The following is a 21,109-nucleotide window of genomic DNA, read 5'->3' on the forward strand; positions in this document are numbered from 1 at the left end:
TACCCCACTTATAATTACGATGGACATAGTCATTCCAAGTCAGATGTGTTAGCACTCTGATACTGACAGTGTGCTCCCAATGTCACAGTTTTATTACACCTATCCTAGGGCTCTGTACTTTCCTTATGTGTAATATATATCAAATCCTCCAAAGAAGTGTAGTCATACACAGACTTCTGCAGAAAGAAAGATTGACTTGGGCACCTCAAACACGCAAGGGCCCAGGTGTAGGCAGCAGCTGAACTCTTCCAGATCCTCTGATGTTAAGGGGATTTTACAGAGGACTGATCTGACAGAGAACTTGAAATACTAGTAACTACTCATTTAACTAAAATGTCTGAAGCCTGTACTTAATTACAGTATCAGCTGGGATGCAGACTTAATGCATTGAAAGAAGCAAGACCCCCTGCCTTTTCTATGTTGTTTTAGCTGCAAATGTTATTAGGGCTGAGTTACTAAAGGGAACCCAGAGGAAAGAATGCTAATATTCTATAGCAAAGGGTGTCTGTTCCTTCCCAGCAAAATTAATGTGGGCCTTATTAAGTCTTCTCTGAAGACAGATAATGACACATCGCAGTGTGGGGAAGTCTGCTTTTCTCCTCTAGCTCTTGTCACACACTGAGTGGTAGAGAAACTACTCCTGCTTCAGTCCAAAAAAAAAAGAAATGGGATTTGTGAGTCTGACACGTGACACTCTATGGTCATGGTGATAATTGTGAACGCCCTACCAGCAACAGAGTGTGGACGCTTTCGTTTTCACTTCAGAAGGTGTTTCTTACCCAGTTTGGCTGTTGCAGGTACACGATTCTTAAGTGGGATCAGGCGATCTTTACTTTTTTTCTCCAGTGGTAGCTCACATTTTATGTGACGTCTGAAATTCTCCCGCAGAATAGAACGGATGACCTTCACAATGTTAGTCTTGTTCTCAGAATCACTGCAAGTTTAAGGAAACACAGATCTTAATTTCCTTGCTGAAGTAGGACACTTGAATAAAATGTTCCCACTTCCTTTCTGCTGATGGGCTTTAGTGCAGTGGTTTTTTTTTCAAAAACTTGCTTTAGTAGTGGGTTTACAGCTATCATAAGATCATAGAATGTTCTGGGTGGGAAGGGACATTAAAGATCATCAAGTTCCAACCCATGTGCCATGGGCAGGGAGATATTAACAGTGCTAGACACTTCACACGCATTATGTTTTGAGATCTTAGTTGCTTCCTCTTAGAAAACTACTTGAAAGGTAACATCTGTATGAGGGAATCACCACTTTATGAGAAAGTAATCTCTGTTAACCAGTTGAGAGTCATAAAATCAGTTACTTTGCCTGTACCATGCTGGAGCAATGTCAGATTTCTGACATTGGATCACTACACTTTAATTCACCCATTTGAATTTGTTATATTTATGCAGTTAAAGACCTAGCTTCAAATAAAGAGTGCCACTTTGAAACTGCTAATGTAAAGGTTACATGGGGGGAAATATTTTCCTTTTCTTTCAGTTCCATTAATGTTATTTGTGAAATACATTCTCCATGCAAAGCTTACCTGCTGCACAACTGAAAAATTGTTTCTGGCCTGCCTTCTAGTTCTGACTTGGTGTGAATCAGTTCCCAGATACAGCTGTTCTCTGTTCCTGTGCATGGAAGGAAACATTACTTTTGTATACACTCCACAAAAACTTTGGCATTAGAAAAGACCCCAGTAGAGCTCCTCCACTCTCCAGAAGGCAGTGTTAACTCAGCCACGTGTGGACTTATAGAAGTTCTCAGCTAAGATGGAGCCCAAGAGAAAGTCCCCTGAGCTCTCTTCTTGTGGCAGCCTAGCACTGCCTCTGATAATTTCTCTCTTGGAGAGTTGCTTTCCCCCATTCTTGCTGCTTCTCTGTGTCTGCCAGCCTTAACAGGGCTTGACCCAGGTGTGCTCTGAAGACTTTGTGACACTTTATAGAACATACAGAAGCGGATAGGACTATAAAGATCAGCTTGAAAATAAACCCACAGCCCTTTACTACCACAAACTACAGCCACCTTTCTGCTGTTAGAAAAAACAGGAGGATCAGCACATACACAGCACCAGTGTGTCATCAGGATGTCAACTACAGTAAACCACCTGCTTTTTATTGGAAATTTCCATTCTGTCATTGCTTCACATCATGTCACATCTCCCTTAATGCACAGAAGTCAGCATACCAAATGAAGAAAGTCTGTAAATGTATCAAGCCTGTGCCCCCTGAGTGAAGAGGCAGCGGTGGATAGATAATACTTTCTGTACACCTGCTTGTTTCCAGAGGCTCAGAAAGACATCTGAAAGAAGCAGTATTACAAAATCCCAGAGAAGCATTCAGTCCTAAAGTATTTACTGCATGAGAGTTACCTGCTGTGTTCCCCAGTCGAACTTGAAGAGCAGATAAAGGAATCAGCCAACGAAATTTAAATGGATCCAAGTCACCATAATTATGTACAGCACGAACATTTGTAGGCTGTAAAAAGAAAACAAAGGATATTCCTAAGAAGTAGAAGAATTGGTGGTGTTTTGTACTACTTTTAAAAGATCTGCCTTTGAAGAAAAACTAAATTGATTAAACTTTCCTTCACTACCTTAAAATGAACTTGTAAATGTAGTTGAAATGGTGATAGACACAACCTTTGGAATTCATAATTGCTTCAACTTTTAAAAGCCATTTGATTTTTACTTATAAAAATAAAACTTTGCCTATAAGTACTACCAGGGAAGAAGTTTTCTGTGAAAGAACATACAGACTGTTGATTAGCAGAATACATTAATCATGTAGCTGCTGCTGCTACTTTTAGAGCTCCTCCATCTGTTACAATGCGCATGGTGCAGTATATCACCACTGGTACTTGGAACGTACAATTTGCTACCTGGCTTCCACATTTCAGGCCTGTAAGTGGGTGCAGAGAAGGTTATGTCTATAATGCCCCTTTTCCTTTCCTTCCAGGGTAATCAAGGGTCCATAAAACAAAGGTGTTTCACCTGCACCCTGTGGTAAGGTAGGCCATCATAAAAGCTATCTGGAAGAATTAGTGATTTCTGCATAGCAATGTTTCATCTTCAACTTGATAAAATTAACATAGAAGATGATGCGGCTTACTAAATAACAAAAAATATTTATTGCTACACAGATACTGAGCATTTGTTTCAGCAGTATAGCCAGAACTCCAGCCTAGAAAGGGAAAGTGGTGTTTCACCTCAATCACTCCCCCTCTAACACTGTTATGGTCCATCTCACATTGCAGTAATATCCTGAACACCCACCATCTCCACTGATACCAGACTTACCATTTTCTTTTTCAGTTTGTAGTTCTCCTTATACACCAGTATTACAGCCCTCTTAAAAACTGAAAAGATTGTAGTTCTCCTTATACACCAGTATTACTGCCCTCTTAAAAACTGAAAAGAAAAAAAAGGAAAACTGTTAATTATAAGCATAATATTACAATATTCAGTGAAAATACTATCTTGGAGAAGCTGATTATTATAGTCATGAGAACGTGAAGGATGAGATAAGCAAACATTGAAAAGCATTTGCCCTGTGCTGAGATGACAACTGGATTTTTCATCCTGCACTTTCATGCAATGGCAGTATTTTTCCCTCAGATTCTGTTCTGAATGTTTAGGATTAAGCCATACTGTACATTTATTCTGAAACCACCACCTATCTATCTTCTCTAAGTCTTCATATAAACAAATACAGAAGATGTAAGTGAGATGTAAAAATTTTCTTTCTGTAGACAGTGGACATTTTCAAGTGGAGTGAAGGGCCTATAGCAGGAGAGTGCCGTGAAGGACAGTCTCTTCTTCCTGCAGTTCAACAGTTTGTTCTTCTGTTTGGACCGTCCCCTTCCCTAACCATGCTTCCCAGAGAAGGAGTGCTCTGAGAAAGAGAAACCTGTTTGACATCAACCTAGGTTTCTTCTGAAGGTGTTTATCCACTGAAATATTAAAATAATCTTTTTTTTAAGAAATGGACTCTTGTTTGTATGCTCTCATTTCCACATCAAGCTTCAGGTTAAAATAGTCTGGATGGGGATTTCAATGCAGTAGCTGTAAAGCAGAAGTTAGTCTGAATTCATAAGAGTAGAATAAATCATGAATTTCCCACAAGTCTCCTTTAAAAGCCTCATTTAACAGATTGTTCTAAATACTCTAATATTGCCTCTTGAAAATCTTCCATAGTTAAATATAGGCAAGACAGCAGCTGAGGGTGGCTCACAGAGTAAACAGTACCAGCAAACAAATAAATAGAAACTTTTTTCATATTAGGAAAATACAACTATGTATTTTTTCACCTGTAAGTCTACCCTACATATCACATGACCACAGGGATGGGAGTTTGGGGCTTTTATCCTGTGAGAAGATCTAATGTGACCATGGCCGTCTTCAGATTTGAAAGCACAGAGTCCTTAAGGAAGACACTTACCAAACACTGTAAGTTCAAGGTCTTTCCTTGCTTTGCCCAGCGATGGGAAAGGATTCAGCCAGGTAACTGTGGAGTGCATCAGAAGTTCTCCCATTGAAAGCTCTGTCACCTGTATTAAATTATAACAGTAGGTAACATAAATAAACAGGATAAATATCTGCATCAGTGCTGCATTTTAGTACACATCAATAACTTTAAGGATCTATGTTTTCTGTATTTACTCTATGTATAGAAAGAGATCTTCTCTACAGCAGGAAAAGTGTGAGTAATCCCTTTTTTATACAAATATACAAAGTAATAGGCCCTAAGTTATGAAAGCTGGGTAGACGTTCTTATTATTAATAACTTAGAAGAATACTAAGCTGATCTGATAATCTTACACTTCCATCTAGCCAGTTATGAACTGCCTGATTTATTACCTGTAAGTATCTTTAATTTCTATAGAGTAATTAGTATTAATGACACTACCAATGGCAGAATTAATGGAGGTCTTGTACTCCGAGGCGCCTTTCTTCTGTGGGACACAACATAATGCTGAAGAATATCCAAGGCTGTCAAGTTTTGTTTCCCCATAAATGATAAGAAACCAGGTAGTCAACAGGGACAATTTGACTTTTACTAGCAGGAAATGAAACAATTGAGATGACATCTCTCATATCTGATATCCAACTTTACAGATCTGATCTGCTTAGTAATTGTTTGATGTAAATGGCTAAGTTGAGACCTTGCTGCCCCAGTTCTGGGAGATGACTGCACACAGTCTGTATAACTAATGGGTTTTGCTCTGACAATACCATGGCTGCCTCAGCACTGGAAGTGCAGAGAATGAGAATAACAGACCTTAATGTGAAATCCCTCAAATTGCCATTTTCATTTATATGGATGAAAAAAATATGTTAAGAACTTAAGAACTCAGTAGCATAAAATCTGAATGCCTTGGGGCATGGATAATCTCTGCAATGTTTTGACAAGAAGGTTTTTCCTACTGAGAACTCTTTCTACTCCGGCTTGCAATTCCTGTCAGTCCAGAATGCAGCTCTGGCAGCTGTCTGAAAACTTTACCATAACCTACTGACAGAAAGAAATTTGACAGGCAGATACAAAACAGAAGTCAAAATATTAAAGGAGAACGGAGCAAGCCCAGCACAAGTAAATTCCCCAGATTACCTCAGGAAGAGAAGCCCCTACAGCAAGGTGGATAATGCTTCAAGAGTCAATGTAATGTGCTGTTTCTTCTCTTACCTCTTTCTCTGTTCCACTTTGTTCTGCAACCAGTTGGTCAAATACAGTGCCATAATCTTCATATATCTTCTGCATCTCATTTATGTGACTTGCTACTTTTTCCATTGCCTTCAGTGCTTCTGTAAGGTTTAAAAATTTCATACACAGCTATGTAATTCATTTTTATTTTCTAAATATGGTAATTTTAATTCCCCTTGAGGCATGTAAAATGATGTTGCCTTCCAAAGGTTTGGCGAGATGAATTCTAGCTCTGTATCGATACTTTCTCATAGCAACAGTAGGAGAAAAACTTCCTGGTCAGAGTAACTGAAAAATGCTCATGTGGTGTCTTAAGTGGCTGAAAAGGGTGCAATAAGTGACAGTGACAAGCCCCCAAAGTTAGCAGTATGATAGTGCCATGGTTAAATTTTGCATCTTGTGGATATAGAGCCACTAGGTCCTCTGGAGTAATCTACGCTCATCCTAGAATAAGTTATCTAATGATCTTTAAGAGAAACAAATTGCATTTGTCTCATCCTAGCATGGACAAAAAATAGAGTGTGAGACTGTACAAGTTCCTCATATGCTGTACACGTGAAATGCTGTTAGCAAGGTTTTATTTAAATTCTGTTTTCCAAACAAGAATTTCACTAGATTCCATTAGATTTTTGTGTTAATTCAGAATGAAATTAGACAGGAATCCTTTGTTTCATCAACTCTTAATGGCGCAGTTGTTTCATTGATTCTTAATTTTAAGTTTGGCAGCTATCCTGACCTGCAAATATGTCCCCAGCCCCAGCTTGTTTGGGCAAGGGAACAATATTGGAAGTTCCTTTTGAAGTCAGTAAGATTGTCATGAGCTTTTACTGACACTGTATTTTACCTACATAAATTTTGTGAAAATGACAGTCAATCCATAAAATACATCTCTTGATTTTCATCCACCAGGTGCTGACAGACCTGAAGTGGAATTTGCGGGGTGAAGTCCCAGGCATGTGAGCCTAGAAAAGCAATCAACTCTAATGCATGTCAGATAAGTCTCTCCACATGGGACGACTGCAAATGTTTGACAAAGATCTCTTCTAGACAAGCAAGAGTCACAGAAGGACCTCTAATAACATATATTTCCTTCTGTGGTGCTCTTAAACTTTGACATATTTCAAGAACTAAATAATAACCACAAGATGGAGCCTTGGTCAGTGTTTCTCAGTTGGGTTAAAAAAACCCCAAAAGGCAACACTGTGACCAGACATGCTCCTGTGCATGAGGTTTAAGATCCCAGTCCTACTTGCCATGGCAAATCCTGGGCATACCTACTTCTCAAAGGGACTTGGACAAAGCAAGTAGGACTTTTAGCTAAAGGAACAAAAAAAAAAATACTTACTACTTTTTAGGAGAGGGAGGGAATTATCTCTAGGTTTTGACAGGTTCTGCACTATCTACCAGAATGCCTATCCATATCTGCAGAATGGGCAGGAAATAAAACTTAACTCATTCATTTCTGTAGAAAAAAAAGAACTTACCTGTCAAATGATAATGCTCCTCACTCTCATTGTCTGTCAGAGACACCAGCTCTTTTAAAAGCAGAGGATATTTCAGCACTCTCTGAACAGGCTTTATGAGATATGACTCCAGTGTAGAAGAATGTTGCTTTGTGGGATTTCGAGCATCCAGAAAGGTCTTAAAGGCACTATCTGTTTTGGCTAGATTTAAAAAAAATAAATAAAATTTTGATCAGTTGAACATGAAAATCGTGGAAGCTACCATTATTGAAAAACATGGAATGGCAATTTGAACCCAGCACCAAAACTCCTGCCCTTTTCAATGAATGATTTACAGAGTAGCATATACTATTCATTTCGTAATAATTTCTTGCATCAAATAACATTCGAAAGGGCTGAGAGAGAATTTTATGAACATGAGATTATCACTCTGATTTTTCCACTGCATTGCAGTGAATGGCAAAGGAATTAATTCCTGATTTATTCTGCCATTTGTTACTGCTTTTCTACAGTCTGGGCCTGCAGACAACACTAAGTTGTGGAAGGTGTTTCTACAACTCTCCAGGCTACTGCCTGTAGTTTACAAAAGGAATCTTGTTCTTCAGGTATATACCATACTTCAGCAGAACCTGTGATCTTAGATCTTCCTGTTGAAAGATACCTGATTAGTCCTTGTTTTATACCAATATTTATTCCTTGATTTTATCCAATATTCTCTGCAAGTTGACAAGATTTGTTACAGTAGTTCACTGCAGTTTGAATTCTTGTAAGTGAATTACAATAATGAAGACAATAAATTACCTCTCTCAAGAACTTTCTGAACTTTGATGTGGTTTGCACAAAAGCCACTGTACAGTTTGAAGTGGTCAGCATAATACAGAAAGGAGCCACCAAGGGAAAACAGCAATTTCTGAAATCAACACAATCAAAATATTAGTTCAGTACTAGAATCCTAAATAAATATTCAGGCATACAACAAGCAAACTCAATGGTGGATTATCTGCTGTCTTTATATATATATATATATATATATATAACATGAATATACTACTGGTAGTAACTTGATGATATTTTTGTATTTCGCTGAGTGTAGAGGTCAGCCTGCAATTTTCTCCTTTCTTCCTGAGCAGGTATTCTGTTTTACTTTATATTTCAGGCAGCACAGCAACAAAAATCAGCACACATAAAACTATGTTGTGCTGGGAAAAAAAAAGTGAGCCATAGGAAGTAAGGCATAAAGGTGCCAAAGCCAGAAGGGACAGAGTAAAACAAATACAGGATTGCTTTCCAACTGTTTTCCCTTTTTCAGGCAGGTGGTAATTATAGGACACCTCTGATGTTCTTGGATGAAGGGGAAGTTGGCATGATGTGGGAGGGACTGAATCACAAGAGAGAGGTTTTAGAAAAAATGCCTCCCAAAGCAAATGTAAGAAAGAGGAGTAGTGAGGGAGGAGGAAAGCAGCTCTCTCCCCTTTTAATCAATGTTTGCTCCAAAAAATGCAGCAATTGTTCAGGAGACCTGCCGGCAATCATGCCCAGTCCTGAGCCAGTGACTCCATTGCCAGGGAATCCACTTCCTTCAGTCAGGGCAGGTACTGGGTAGTGCTACAGCCATTTACACTTCACAGGCCTGCTTCTTGGACCTCACACCATGGGAAACTCATGTGGCATTAAACAAGAAAAGCTCCCAGTCTGCTGGGGGTTAGTTGGGCACAGCACAGAGAAGCACAGGCAGGGCAGAATTCAGCACAGTGACAATAAACTCTCTACAAAGCAGTTCTGCCTTACAAACACTGCCAGTTTATCCTGTACTCCAAGTCTACTCTGTCTTTTCCCATGTTGCAGCTTTTGCCATGGGGAAGAAGAGAAGACCATGAAAAATAGCACTTGTCTTTCATTGCTGAATAGAACTCTGTAATCCAAAGTAAAGCTTCAAACATAAAAGCAACCCTATGAAACTTCTAAGAGCCAGAAACATCTCAAAGCCTGATTTTCACAAACATTTGCAGGCACACTACAAAATATGAAATTAGGAAATATTTACCCGGAACTGGGATGGTGTTTCCAATGTATTAAAATCTGAGGAAGAAGATATTCCATCCTCAAGGGTCTCCAAAAACACCTTCTGAAAATCCAGCATTTCTGGCAGGCTGCCAAACAAGGACTCCATCTGTGGAAAACATCAGGCCATGAAGTACAGCACTCCATGGACCTAAAAGGTCTTTTGAAAACAGTGGACTAAGGAGATGTAACACACAAAGGGATTGCAAAGGCTAATAATGTATTTGTTGATACTTTTCAAACAGGTTTTATAAAAAATCCATGCAGAAAGTGAAGGTTTCTCAGCAGTTAATTCAGAAGAACAATTACTCTTTAAGAGAAGGAAATGATGCACACACCAGAGAGAAAGGCACTGACTGGTGCCATTCCTATTGACATCTTTGTCATTTGCTTTTTCTGTCACACTCTCAGCAATAACAAATCCAAGTCTCAAGGTCTTAGCCCATTAAAGAATGACAAGGACCTTTTTTCAGATATTGCCTCACCTCATCCTGAGTAAGGAAGGTTTCTTTTTGAAGGGGCTCCAAGTATAGCTCGAAGAGGCAGCTCAAGTCCTGCAAAAAAGAATATTTATTTACTTTTTCTGTACCATTTGGAAACTGTTCTTTATGTGGCAAAAAGACATACCCCAAACTTACCCTGAGATAGGAGTAAGTTTGGGGAATTAATTAAAGACACAATTCCTTTTCAGTAACAAAACAGCCTGCATATTGTTAGCACTGAAGTTACTGCTAAATTAGAGACAAACTGATTTCAGTGTGATGTTTTTGTTTCATCCTTAAGTCTATACAACTTGATTATAACAAATTATATTTTAGCCTAGCAGGAGGAAAAATTGTAACAGATGTTTATTTTTGAATGAGTCCATCCATATGAACAGCATGAAATGTTTTAATTATTTACATAAACTATATAAATAGCCACTTATTTAAACATCTTTAGTAATATTCAGAAGGATATGTAGCATTTTAAAACCCTATGAGTTATTAAAGAGTTCAGTTATGTTCTCAGGTAGGTGTGATCAAGGGCTTTTTCAGTCACTTCTTCAAAAATATTAGTGCCATTTTTGAAGACTTACTATCCACACCAAAGCATGAAAGCAGGGCTGGGGCACACTACAGGGCTCTCCGACCCTGCGAAGAGACACACCAGAAATTCTGTGTAGAAGGAATAACGAGCAGCTCCCTGAAAACATTTCCTGATGCAAAATTTCACATATATCAGTGGCCTCCATAGTCATGCTTTGTTCAAGTGATTCCTCTAAAAGATACATCAGGTGGACATAAATGAGGGTCCAGTGTATGGCTGTATCACTTCATCAGGTGGATGAAGTGTTTTCTCTTCCACAAATGTTATTGCAGTAAGTACTGCCATCTGTAAATACAGGTTTTGAGATCCAGAAAAGGAGATGATGCCTTCTTGCTGGAGATCAATGAAATTGATGTTTTCATGTTTCCTTTGTCAGCCAGTCACATAATTTCAGAGTTCATAAAAAGAGGAGAGATACATTGAACAATTTGCAGGTATATCAGTCAGAAGAGAAATAACTTCTCTGTCATGCTACAACCCACTGGAGCTGTGCCTTTTAGCTTTCTTGCATGCACTCTTTTCCACGTACTCATTTGTAGGAGACTATTCTGTTCTTCTACCAGATTTGTCTTCATCTTGAAAACTGGGGAGACATCCCCTGGAAAAACCCTTTTTGTTTGCAGCTATCTTCTCCTCTTCTCCCCACAGATGATCGCTCTCCAATGCAACTACAAATTGACTACAACTAATGCCACTACATCAAATCCTACACCCTCAGCTGCAGCAAGTCTGCCAGAAACAACAGGAACAATTAGATAAGGAGACTTTGTAGGTTATGGCACTTGTGGAAGGCTGGTTGTGTAAAGATCAAAATATGTTAACATCAGCCTCAAAAACAAGTGAGCCATGTTTTTGTTTTACCTTGACATAAGATTTCTCGGTGTCCATAAGTTCTTGGATGACTTTCCTCAGTCTATCTGCATCAGAAAGGTGGCGAGCCAGTGGTCGTGGAGGTGGATCCTGACTGTCCTTCTGTCCTTCCATATTGCTTGCTTGGACTTCCTGGAAGTTTCGGCACAACGCACTGATCTGCTCTGCGCTCTGTTCAGTGAGAAGAAACAGACAAGCAATGATGTTTTAGAATACAAGTTGTACTACAATTATTTCTAAATTCCTCCAATTTTGCTCCTGTTCCAAATTCAGGGGCCAGAGCATGCCATTGATTTTTGTCAGATGTGTATCTTGACAGCTTTGAACAGCTTTAATTTATAGCAGAACCAGATGAGACCAGTATAAGAAATTTAAAATTGCTAGTGATTTCCCAGCACAAATTATTTTTAGTATTCAGATACAAGCTCATAGAGTGCAGAAGATGACAAAGCACTCGGATGTATCACATACTTTTCTTATGACACTAGCATCACACTGTTTTCCACCTCTCTTATTTTGCAACACTCACTGCATCAAAATTAAAAGTATTTGCAGATAAACATCTTATAAGCATCAAGAATAATTATTTTGTGTTTCATCTGTGACCTTGTCTTGTTGCTTTCTAAACAATGAGACATGAAGATGAGGGTTTAGATTCCAATTTCTGGGGGTGTCAAAAGATGGTCAGATGTTTTCTTTCCAAGGATACAACTACATGTCAAGATCTTTTGCTTTCAAAAAAGGCAAATGGAAAACTAAATATTTGATATTCTTTAGAAGAATTATTAAAAACAGAATAAATAAAACCCAGAAAATGTTCAAAGATAGGAACTGAAGATAGAACAACAACAGTTCATCGTGTAATGCAAAGATGGAAAACAAGAAGGTATTTCTGACACTATGAAATAGTTATGCAGTTTGCTCTTGGTTGACCACAGCTAATATCCAAGAGCAACTTTTGCAGGCCGTAATCTTCAATACTCAATTTGAAATCATTCCACTGTTCTCTTTCTTACACAGTGTTTCCCTGGAAGCTAAAACATCACTACCATTACCCAGTTCCACAGTATCCACATCTTTGTAGTATATGAAACAATTCTTTAGTCTTTCTGTCATTCAGACACTTGCACAAACTGGACAGTTGCATAAGCTGTGACATTATCACCTTGTATTTAGCAAGTCCATTCAAATGAGGACAACATGAAGGCTGCCTTATTTAATGTGTAAGTCTTTTTATAGTGATATCAGGACATGAGTGAATTTCAGAGTTGTCTTAATTTGTACTTTATTCCACAAGCTGTTTCAAGTCATCCTTTTTGGGTTTCCTGATTCACCACTGATTACCTTTGTAGCTTAGTTCACCAATGTACTGGGCCATCAAATGAACAAATGCAAAAGTTAATCTGAAAATGAACTGAGCTGTACAAGGTCTTTCAGAAAATTGGAGGCTAAATGGACTAGCAATATTGAATCTCAACCATTCCTGTGATTAAACACCTATATGACAAAAATAAATGTTAAAATGTCAGATATTTGCCATGTAGTCCATATTACTCAGTAGCTTCCCAGCTCCCAGTTTTGAAAAATGCCACCACTCTAAAAAAAAAAAAATGAAGTTACTTTCTTCACTGATACGTGGAACCCTCTTCATAATCCAGTATAATGACAGTTATCAGGACTATGAAATTTAGATATATTTAGAATTTTCAGCACTTATTAGGACCCAAAAATTGCAATATGAGTTGAATGGTGTTTGTTAGAATTACAGCTCCACATTGATGGAATAAATTTAAAAATTATAGTCAGCCTGTGACACTGAAATTAATTAGTGGCTTGCAAACAAATCCTTTAGGAAGTGGTATGTGGGGGTGTGTGTTTATGTGAGTTATTTTAAAGCAGCTTCTAAACAAGTGAATGACAAAGCACTTCACTTTCGTTTTCTTTGTTTCTAATGTCAGAAAGGTTTGTATTTATATGAGAATGTTTAGATTTTACACTCTCTACAGCCCAAGGTGTGCATGGGCAGCTTGATTTACATCAGCCTGATGACTGATCAAGGACACAGGGATCAAGGATGCAAGGGAGCCTATTGAAAGCAAGTCACAAGCATCATCATCAGGCACAGTTTTACAAGGAAGTGTTAGAAGTCCTCTATTCCTCCTCAACTACCTTTGCATATAGAGCAGACAGACATTGGGGAATGTGCTATTTCTACATCCCCCTTGAGTTTTGGGGTCAGTGCTGCATCTGTCACCGAGAATCACTGTATGGGAAAGCATATGGAAATATATGATACTCCTCCATATAAATACTTTTTGATCACCTAAGCAATATAATTTTGCTGTCAAAAATTGTTCTGCGTAGCTGGCCTAAGCCCAAGGCACAGGATTACCTCTGAGGTACTGCTGATAAGCACTGATTTTTATAAACTTTAATATGTTCCTGGATATGTTTGCAAATTTGGCATTAAAAATATTGCCCTTGACCTCCCTGCTCACAGGATCTTGTCTTTTCCTTAAGTTTTGCTACTCTGTGTCCTTCCCTTTACAAGAGAGAAGAGTCTTCCACACCACACAATATCCAGACCTCACTCTTTGTACCCACTGTGGTATTTACATTTGAGTCAAAGCAAGCATGAAATGCTTCTTGATCACAGGACAAAAGGGTTTCACATTCACTCATACATATTGTGAAGACCACAGAAGTTGAAGGAACCCATTTTGCCAGTGGAACCACTGGTTCTTGATAAGGAGCCTGGTATAAATGAGAACATAGCAACAAATAAGTAGAGAAGCGTAAAACAATTTCCTTGACCTCCCTGCTCACAGGATCTTGTCTTTTCCTTAAGTCTTGCTGCTCTGTGTCCTTCCCTTTACAAAAGGGAAGAGTCTTCCACACCACGCAATATCCAGACCTCACTCTTTGTACCCACTGTGGTATTTACATTTGAGTCAAAGCAAGCATGAAATGCTTCTTGATCACAGGACAAAAGGGTTTCACATTCACTCATACATATTGTGAAGACCACAGAAGTTGAAGGAACCCATTTTGCCAGTGGAACCACTGGTTCTTGATAAGGAGCCTGGTATAAATGAGAACATAGCAACAAATAAGTAGAGAAGCGTAAAACAATTTTTCCTCCATGTTTCTTCCCAAAATTCTCTTACCACCCAGGTTGGGATCTCTACCCTTTTTCTCTAGTGTTCTGGATGCTACTTTCTGCCTTTGACACAAAACAATTTCCTACTCTTTAAAACTGTTTAAAACATGCTTTGTAGAAAGTCTCGAGTGACAACCCTTCGGACCAGCTCTTTTACATCTGGTATGTGTGGGCAGGAGAGGCTCGGTGCTCTATCTGGGATTGCCCTGCAGCTGGGATGTCAAATCAAAACTTGCTAGTCCAGCACCCTTAAGCCCAGAAGTCTCAAAAGAAACTCCCTCTTGATACTACACAAATCCACATCTATCTTGAATTAAGGAGGGAGTTAACCCTGAATTTGCTCTGATCTTGACATTGCAATGGTTAATACAGGCAGATATGACTGTCAGATAAAACTCATAAATTCCTCAAGCACACAGCTGATTCTATTTGTGCAGGACCAAGACTGTTTGTACTTAGTAAATGGTATAAAAAAAAATTATGCCAACCTTTATAGTGTCCAGCTTATCAGAATAAAAACATTTAAATCAGTAAAAAAGAGAAGTCCAAATAATTGACTGCAGACAAGGCTGCAACATACCTGGGAACAGATAAAACCTGAAGGAGAAACTACAATGGAAGCAGCAAACTTCCTCCAAAATCCATTACTTGAGCTTGTGTATGCCGCATTCAGCAACGTGTACAGGGGACGACAAGCGGCTTCAGCTTACCTTTGGCATTGAAGAGCAGACAGATAGGGCTAAATATCAAAAAATTTAGACTAACAGTGCTAGAGGTGGGAAAGAAAAATGGAGTTTATGCAGGGCTTAAAGGAAAAATATTTCAGGGGGAAGGAAGCTAAGGAGCACTGTGCTTAATAAACCTTATAGTTTATTAGCCAGGGCTTAAAGGAAAAAAAAAAAAACCCACATATATTTCAGGAGGAAGGAACAAATGGTATACTGTGCTTAATAAACCTTATAGTTTATTAGCCATATTCAAGATTTTCCAGTAAAGCTGTATAAACTGTACTACAGAACTACCAGTCAGGGGAAACAACCTCCTTGGCCTCTTAGAAAACAGAAGGATGTGTAGAAGTAGCCTGGAGAAACATTTCTTTCATCCCTGCATGTTTGAGGCTCAGGCTTAAGGTTCCATGTCCTTCTGCAAGGAGTATTCTCTGTGAATGGGGACTGCTCAAAGTAACCTTTGAAGGGAAAGTTCCAGCCCACAGAGATGTCACCTTGACCCACAGCAGCCAGCAACCACAGTGGTGCTCAGCTTGTCAGATGGAGATGCAGCACATTCCATTTTCAATAGTAGTTGTGGCAAGAAATATTACAGATTATTCTCCTAAAGTGAGCAAAAAGATACTCTTAAAAGGATGTCTTACAGATTTTCTTTGCTCCTTGCAGACAAGCATATCATCATTTGAGGCTGTGCTATCCCCACCAGAGTAACAAAACCCCATAAAATTAATCAGTGAGAGAGCAGAAGACATTAATCAGCAGTGGTTAAGAACTAGCACAACGATTTCATGGCTATCCTGTGACTTTCTCCTGAATTATACTGATTGAGCATAAATGCTGCACAAGGTCAATTAGTGTTACAGAGTCTCTGCTATTTACTTTACCCTCATTTATACATATCATGTACTCTGCCAGTCAGTCAGGGTTTGTTTGAAGCAGTGATGGAAAGGAATATTTTAGTAGACTTAGAAAACTCTGCACAACTTATGAAAGACTCCTTGGTGAAGTGAAAGCTATGCATGTCCTTTGAAGAGCATTCAGGATTCAGTATCCTTGTGCAGGACACAGACAGATCATACCTATGGGCTGGATCACCAATCCTTTGAACTGCCTACCCTAAGAGGAAACATGCTCAGAAACATCCTGCAGAAATAGATTAGACTTGTGCCCTCCAAAAAAAACCAGCTAACACGTCAGCTCTATCTGATGGATGTATTTCCAGGAAGACTGAATGCACCAGTCAGCAGAAGAAATATAATTACATGGAATTTTGAGCAATGAACAGCAAGCCTGAGACACCTTTACATCCCTCGCTCTGTACAAAAGGAAAGCTCTTGGAGATGTCCATCCCTTTTACTCTGTGTTAGAAGGTGTTTCTCTCCAGAACAAAGGTAGCCCAAAGGTAGTCACCATTTTTTGGTGGGTGCATCACTCTGGCACCTCCTCAGACTGGGAAGTACTTTGTAACCAAGCAATATAAAAGGCTACAAAGTTGAATGCTCTAGCTTCCTTAAAGACCACAGAAAAAAGTTGCTTTATGTTAGACACCAATACAGTACCTCACTTCTCTAATTTGTTCATTGAAACTGAAAAATGACAGCAGAGCTTTACAGAAAAAATACCTTGTGGCATTTTCACCACAGAAGTCTGGGCAAAAGTGCTGCTCAGCTTCTGGCAATAGAAGCTAAACCAAAGCAGTAGCCTCAGTCATTAGTTATCTTCTGCTCCTTCTCCTTCTTTTCCCAACTCCAAGGCCACTCAGTATAAACTTGTTCCTGACTGACAATACAATTCTACGGGTCTGGTTTGTTTCACTCTGTCTCTTGCATGTCCTTTAATGAAAATATTTGAAACTTTGCTAAAAGAAGGGCATTTTTTTCAGTGTCCACTAAGATCCTTCATAGAAATATGCAAAGCATAGTTAGAGTTATGTTTTAAGGAGGGAGAAGCCAATCCTCTGCACCACAGGATGAGAAGGTGTCCTGCTAGACACTACCAGATCGTACAAAAGGCAAGGAATTAACAAAGAACTTTTGTCTTTGAGTTAGAATTTCCCAATTTCAGAGAGATTTATGTTAGCAAATCAGCCTGTTAACAGAATTGGATGTCACCAACCTAATTTAGAATTATCACAAATATTATAAGAAGAGAGAGGGTCTTCTGACCCAGTAATTCTTTCCAGAGAGCACAGGGTAAGGCCTGAAAGAAGGCTGAACATACAGCTGTGTAAAACAGCCAAGATGCAACCCACTCGAAGTGGTGCCTGAGCTATTGATATTTGCATGGTGGCAAATCTTCCCTCTCACCTGCCACACTTTCTCTTTGAGCTCAGAAGAACCATCAGTGGTGACTGAGGTACTTGACTGAAACTCTTGTTAGAAACCACGTCAAGCAGTAGGGACCCGGGCCCAAGAGCCTGCATTGACCACGTCCCCAGGACAAGCAGCAACCGCTGAGTTCATAAATGCTGTGCTCAGTTTCTCTAGAAATCTGACCCAACTCATACCAAAGTCAAAAGCAAAACAGATGTGATTTCCATTGCAGGACACTAAATCCTGACTATAAGAAATGTAAAGATGAGAGCATCAGGAAAACAAAAAGAGGAACCCTGACAGCCCAGGTCACAAAAAGGAGAGTCCTATGAGGTAACGTCAAAGCACACAATAAAAATTTTCCCAAACCCTGGTTTTGTAAAAAACTGTCAGTTCTTCCTACCCCAGGTCCTTATCCTGATATTGTCAATTTTAATGCAGGAGACTCACGTTATTTTTTATGCAACCTATATAATACATATATACATACATATATACATATATATACATACAGATATATATATATATACACACACATAAATACAGCTACCTGTGTAATACATATATTTTGCCAGCTTTACCTTGATTATAGATCATATTTTTCCCTCCCTATTTCCACAGTACTAACTTAATTGTGAAAAAGCAGAGAAACAGTTAAAATATTCATGCTGCAGTTATTTCCAAATTTCCATGAGGAATCTTTTTAAAACCTTCCCACTTCTTGTCAAAATATGGATCTCACTTAGTCCTTTCTCTGAGAGATGCAAGAAATAACAATTTGCTTGAGCCCAGCAGCAAACAGTGCAGGCAACCAACCCACCCTTCCCTCCCCCAAACTTCAGAAACCCCAAACCTGTTCCCATGCAGAGTACTGGTACAAACTCAGCCCACAACTACACACCGTGAGAATCCATTATTTGACTGCTAATGCTGGGACAGTCATTACTGATCAGGTACAGGCAGCTCGGATGCTCGTGCAGCCCCATCACCCCAGCCTCACTGAGCAGCACCCCCAGCCGAAGGCACGGCGCTGCAGAACTCACCACAGAGAGCATCCTGTGCAGGGAGCCGCAAGCTGCTGCTGCCTGCTGCTGGGTTTTGCGAGCCAGCGCTAAACTCTTAGCTCTGGCTTTACTCCTCCTGAAGGCGGGCATTGCGGCTCGCGAATGCAAACTTTGCCAAAGGAAAGAGCCCTTGGAAGGAAGGAAGGAAGCCACAGATGTTGTGATCCCTCACAAACACACCTTCCCTCTGAGCTCAGCTGCACAAGTTTCTCTTTTGTGCCAATTACCCAAAATCAGAGACGCTGACAACATCCCAGTGCAAGGAGGCTAAGAGGCGTATGAGGCTACAGACAGTCCTGCCATGCCTGCCTTTATTGCTACAAATGAAGGAAAAACATGCTAGATGAGAAGGTTCTTTTATAAATAGCTTGATGTGGTGAGTGCAGGACAAAGTTCAGTTATGACAAGGGAAGATGGGTTTGATCTCCCCAGAAAGATACCTGCCTCCCTGCCTGTGAAATTTACTGCATAAACAAAACATCAGGTGCTTTGAGAAAGATAGCCAAATACCTAAAAATATCTAGAGGGTGCTGACTGCCCTGAAGGTCAGCATAATTTATCAATAGCACTGACGCTCTGTCAAGGGTATATGCTGCTAAATGTTGAGGCATACAAATGCTCTTACAATGATAAAATGAAAAACAAATAGGCAGCTCTCTGGATGATTTCTTTATATAATTATGCTTGTCCTTTGTTTGAACTTTTTAGCCATAATTACATCAATAAAAAGAAATTTAAAATGAGCTCAGTAATAAATTCAGGCTTGAAAGTAAGAGTTCTGATGCTGACATATTTACACAAAACCATTTGGGTCTACAGATAGATTACTCTAAGAACAATGCAGCCTTAAATAAAACATTATAGGACATGACAACACTGAACTGGAGAGAAAAGACTGACAAGCAATTCATTAATAAAAGGAGAACTACACCAGTGGCATAATAAAACACAGCAACTCCCATGTTGCCCCTATCACAGCACTCCTACAGTGCAATGAATTTGAGCTGTAAGGCTTCATTCAACACTGCCCTTGGCAGCACCTACTGCTCCCTAGGAAACCCTTTTCTTGAACCCCACTGATACACCAAGCCTGGGTGTCTATATCCTTGGTTATGAGCACAGTGCTTCTAAGGTTTCAAGGATGTTCACCTTCATAGAAGCAAGGGAATAACACAGCTTTCTCCTTTAATTACTGCAATTAAACTTACATCCATCTCTTTCCAAATAATTAGCACAACTTGACAGCTCAGCATTTGCCAAACTGTACAGCTCAGTCACTGAGAGGCTGCCTATCAGAGGAAAAATGATGCTGGAGCCCTGAAACAACATGCTGCTGATAAGACATGCAGAACACATCACGGCAGCAGGAACCTCTTGCTTAGCGGATGGACTGTGCCCTTTGTTCCTCTTGGAGACATACCAGGTTCACTGGGGGAGAAGACTGTAAACAGAAAATTGAGGAAATGGTCTTGAAGGCACAAGAGAGGCTTTGCCTGCTCCCTAACACTTCATTTTTCAGTGGCTGTACAGTCTGGTTTAAAAATCCAAATTCATAGATTACTGTGCAGCATGTACATGGCTACTGTTCTTATCTACCATTAGTGGGTGCCTCTGCAGTAGTCCACAGATCCTAGGGATCCACAGAGCAAGTCTGAAGATAGAAACAAAATAAAATAAGTAGTTCATGGAAATTAAAAGTTTAAAATGCTGCATGTGGCATTTTATAAATAACACAGGACAGGTCACCAGATTAAGGTTAATATAGTGTATTAAGAGTATAACTACACTTTCGGAGAGCTACTTTGTTTCTTTGTTTTCTATCTGCATTAGTGGTGGCACTTCAAGCTCTATTTTCCTAATAGATACATGTGAAAACACAGCTCATCCACTGGGACTGAGAAAAAAAAAAGAAGGTTGCTAAATTTCAGGTCCAAGCAATATCGTCAATCTTGATGAAAAACAATGACAGGCCTTTTTAATTCCATATTAGGAAGTTATTCTTCCCCAGATTTGCTAATTAAGCCTGCATTATTAGCTAGCCATATGCCAGCTAAAAGATGTTACCAATTAACAGCTTTTTTTTAATGTGTATTCATTAGAAAAAAGACAATTATGTTTCAGTAATCTTTCCATCTCCTATTGAGGGACTTGGACAAATCAAAAGGGGGAACAACAGAAACTAAAGCAAAGCAAATGAATGAATGCTTTTCATTTAGCCTTTCTTTTTCTCTAGAAGCACACAAGCAGCACTCAAGCACTTTTCAAAAACATGTGAAATAATCCATCACTGTGAAATATTTTTAAGATCACTGGAAAAATGACATAGCCCTGTTGTTTGTTCCTGTGTACTCTGAATAACACACATTCCCTTTACCGACATCTGGTTTTCATCTTTCCATTTCAGTGGCACCAGCCTTGATAGTTACCATAACAGTGACATCCTTCATAATACGGGCTTCCCTCTATTGTCCCGATACGTGTAGGTGTGCTTATCTGCCTCCAGTTCATTTCCCATCCCGCTTTTGCCCTTAATGCATAAAGGTAAAAGGCTAATTTTGCTCCGCCAGCGTACACTTTGAATGACAGCAAACAGTGGCTTGCCTGCAGGGCAGTCCTGAGCACTTGTGGGCTACTTTGTAACATTGGTCTGGACCACTGGTGACACA

General features: G+C 39.4%; 1 protein-coding gene across 5 annotated transcripts in view; it reads right to left on the reverse strand.

Moving 5' to 3' along the window:
• The window catches only part of TIAM2 (TIAM Rac1 associated GEF 2), a 97,110-nt gene that overhangs the window by 1,403 nt on the left and 74,598 nt on the right, over positions 1–21,109 (reverse strand). For 4 of the 5 annotated variants that reach the window (XM_039707626.1, XM_039707627.1, XM_039707625.1 and 1 more), the window contains 11 exons: positions 11,171–11,350; positions 9,706–9,774; positions 9,204–9,329; positions 7,961–8,069; positions 7,181–7,360; positions 5,679–5,797; positions 4,437–4,545; positions 3,296–3,354; positions 2,369–2,474; positions 1,541–1,628; positions 780–934 (listed from right to left, as the gene is read on the reverse strand). In XM_039707626.1, the coding sequence (XP_039563560.1) occupies positions 780–934; positions 1,541–1,628; positions 2,369–2,474; positions 3,296–3,354; positions 4,437–4,545; positions 5,679–5,797; positions 7,181–7,360; positions 7,961–8,069; positions 9,204–9,329; positions 9,706–9,774; positions 11,171–11,350 (1,300 nt within the window). Of the gene's footprint in view, positions 1–779; positions 935–1,540; positions 1,629–2,368; positions 2,475–3,295; positions 3,355–4,436; positions 4,546–5,678; positions 5,798–7,180; positions 7,361–7,960; positions 8,070–9,203; positions 9,330–9,705; positions 9,775–11,170; positions 11,351–18,280; positions 18,358–21,109 lie in introns of those variants that run through there. The other variant, XM_039707629.1, reaches the window with a different exon arrangement.

This window comes from Passer montanus, unplaced genomic scaffold (genome assembly GCF_014805655.1).
Source record: "Passer montanus isolate IOZ18808 unplaced genomic scaffold, ASM1480565v1 scaffold2, whole genome shotgun sequence".
Lineage (NCBI taxonomy): Eukaryota > Metazoa > Chordata > Aves > Passeriformes > Passeridae > Passer > Passer montanus.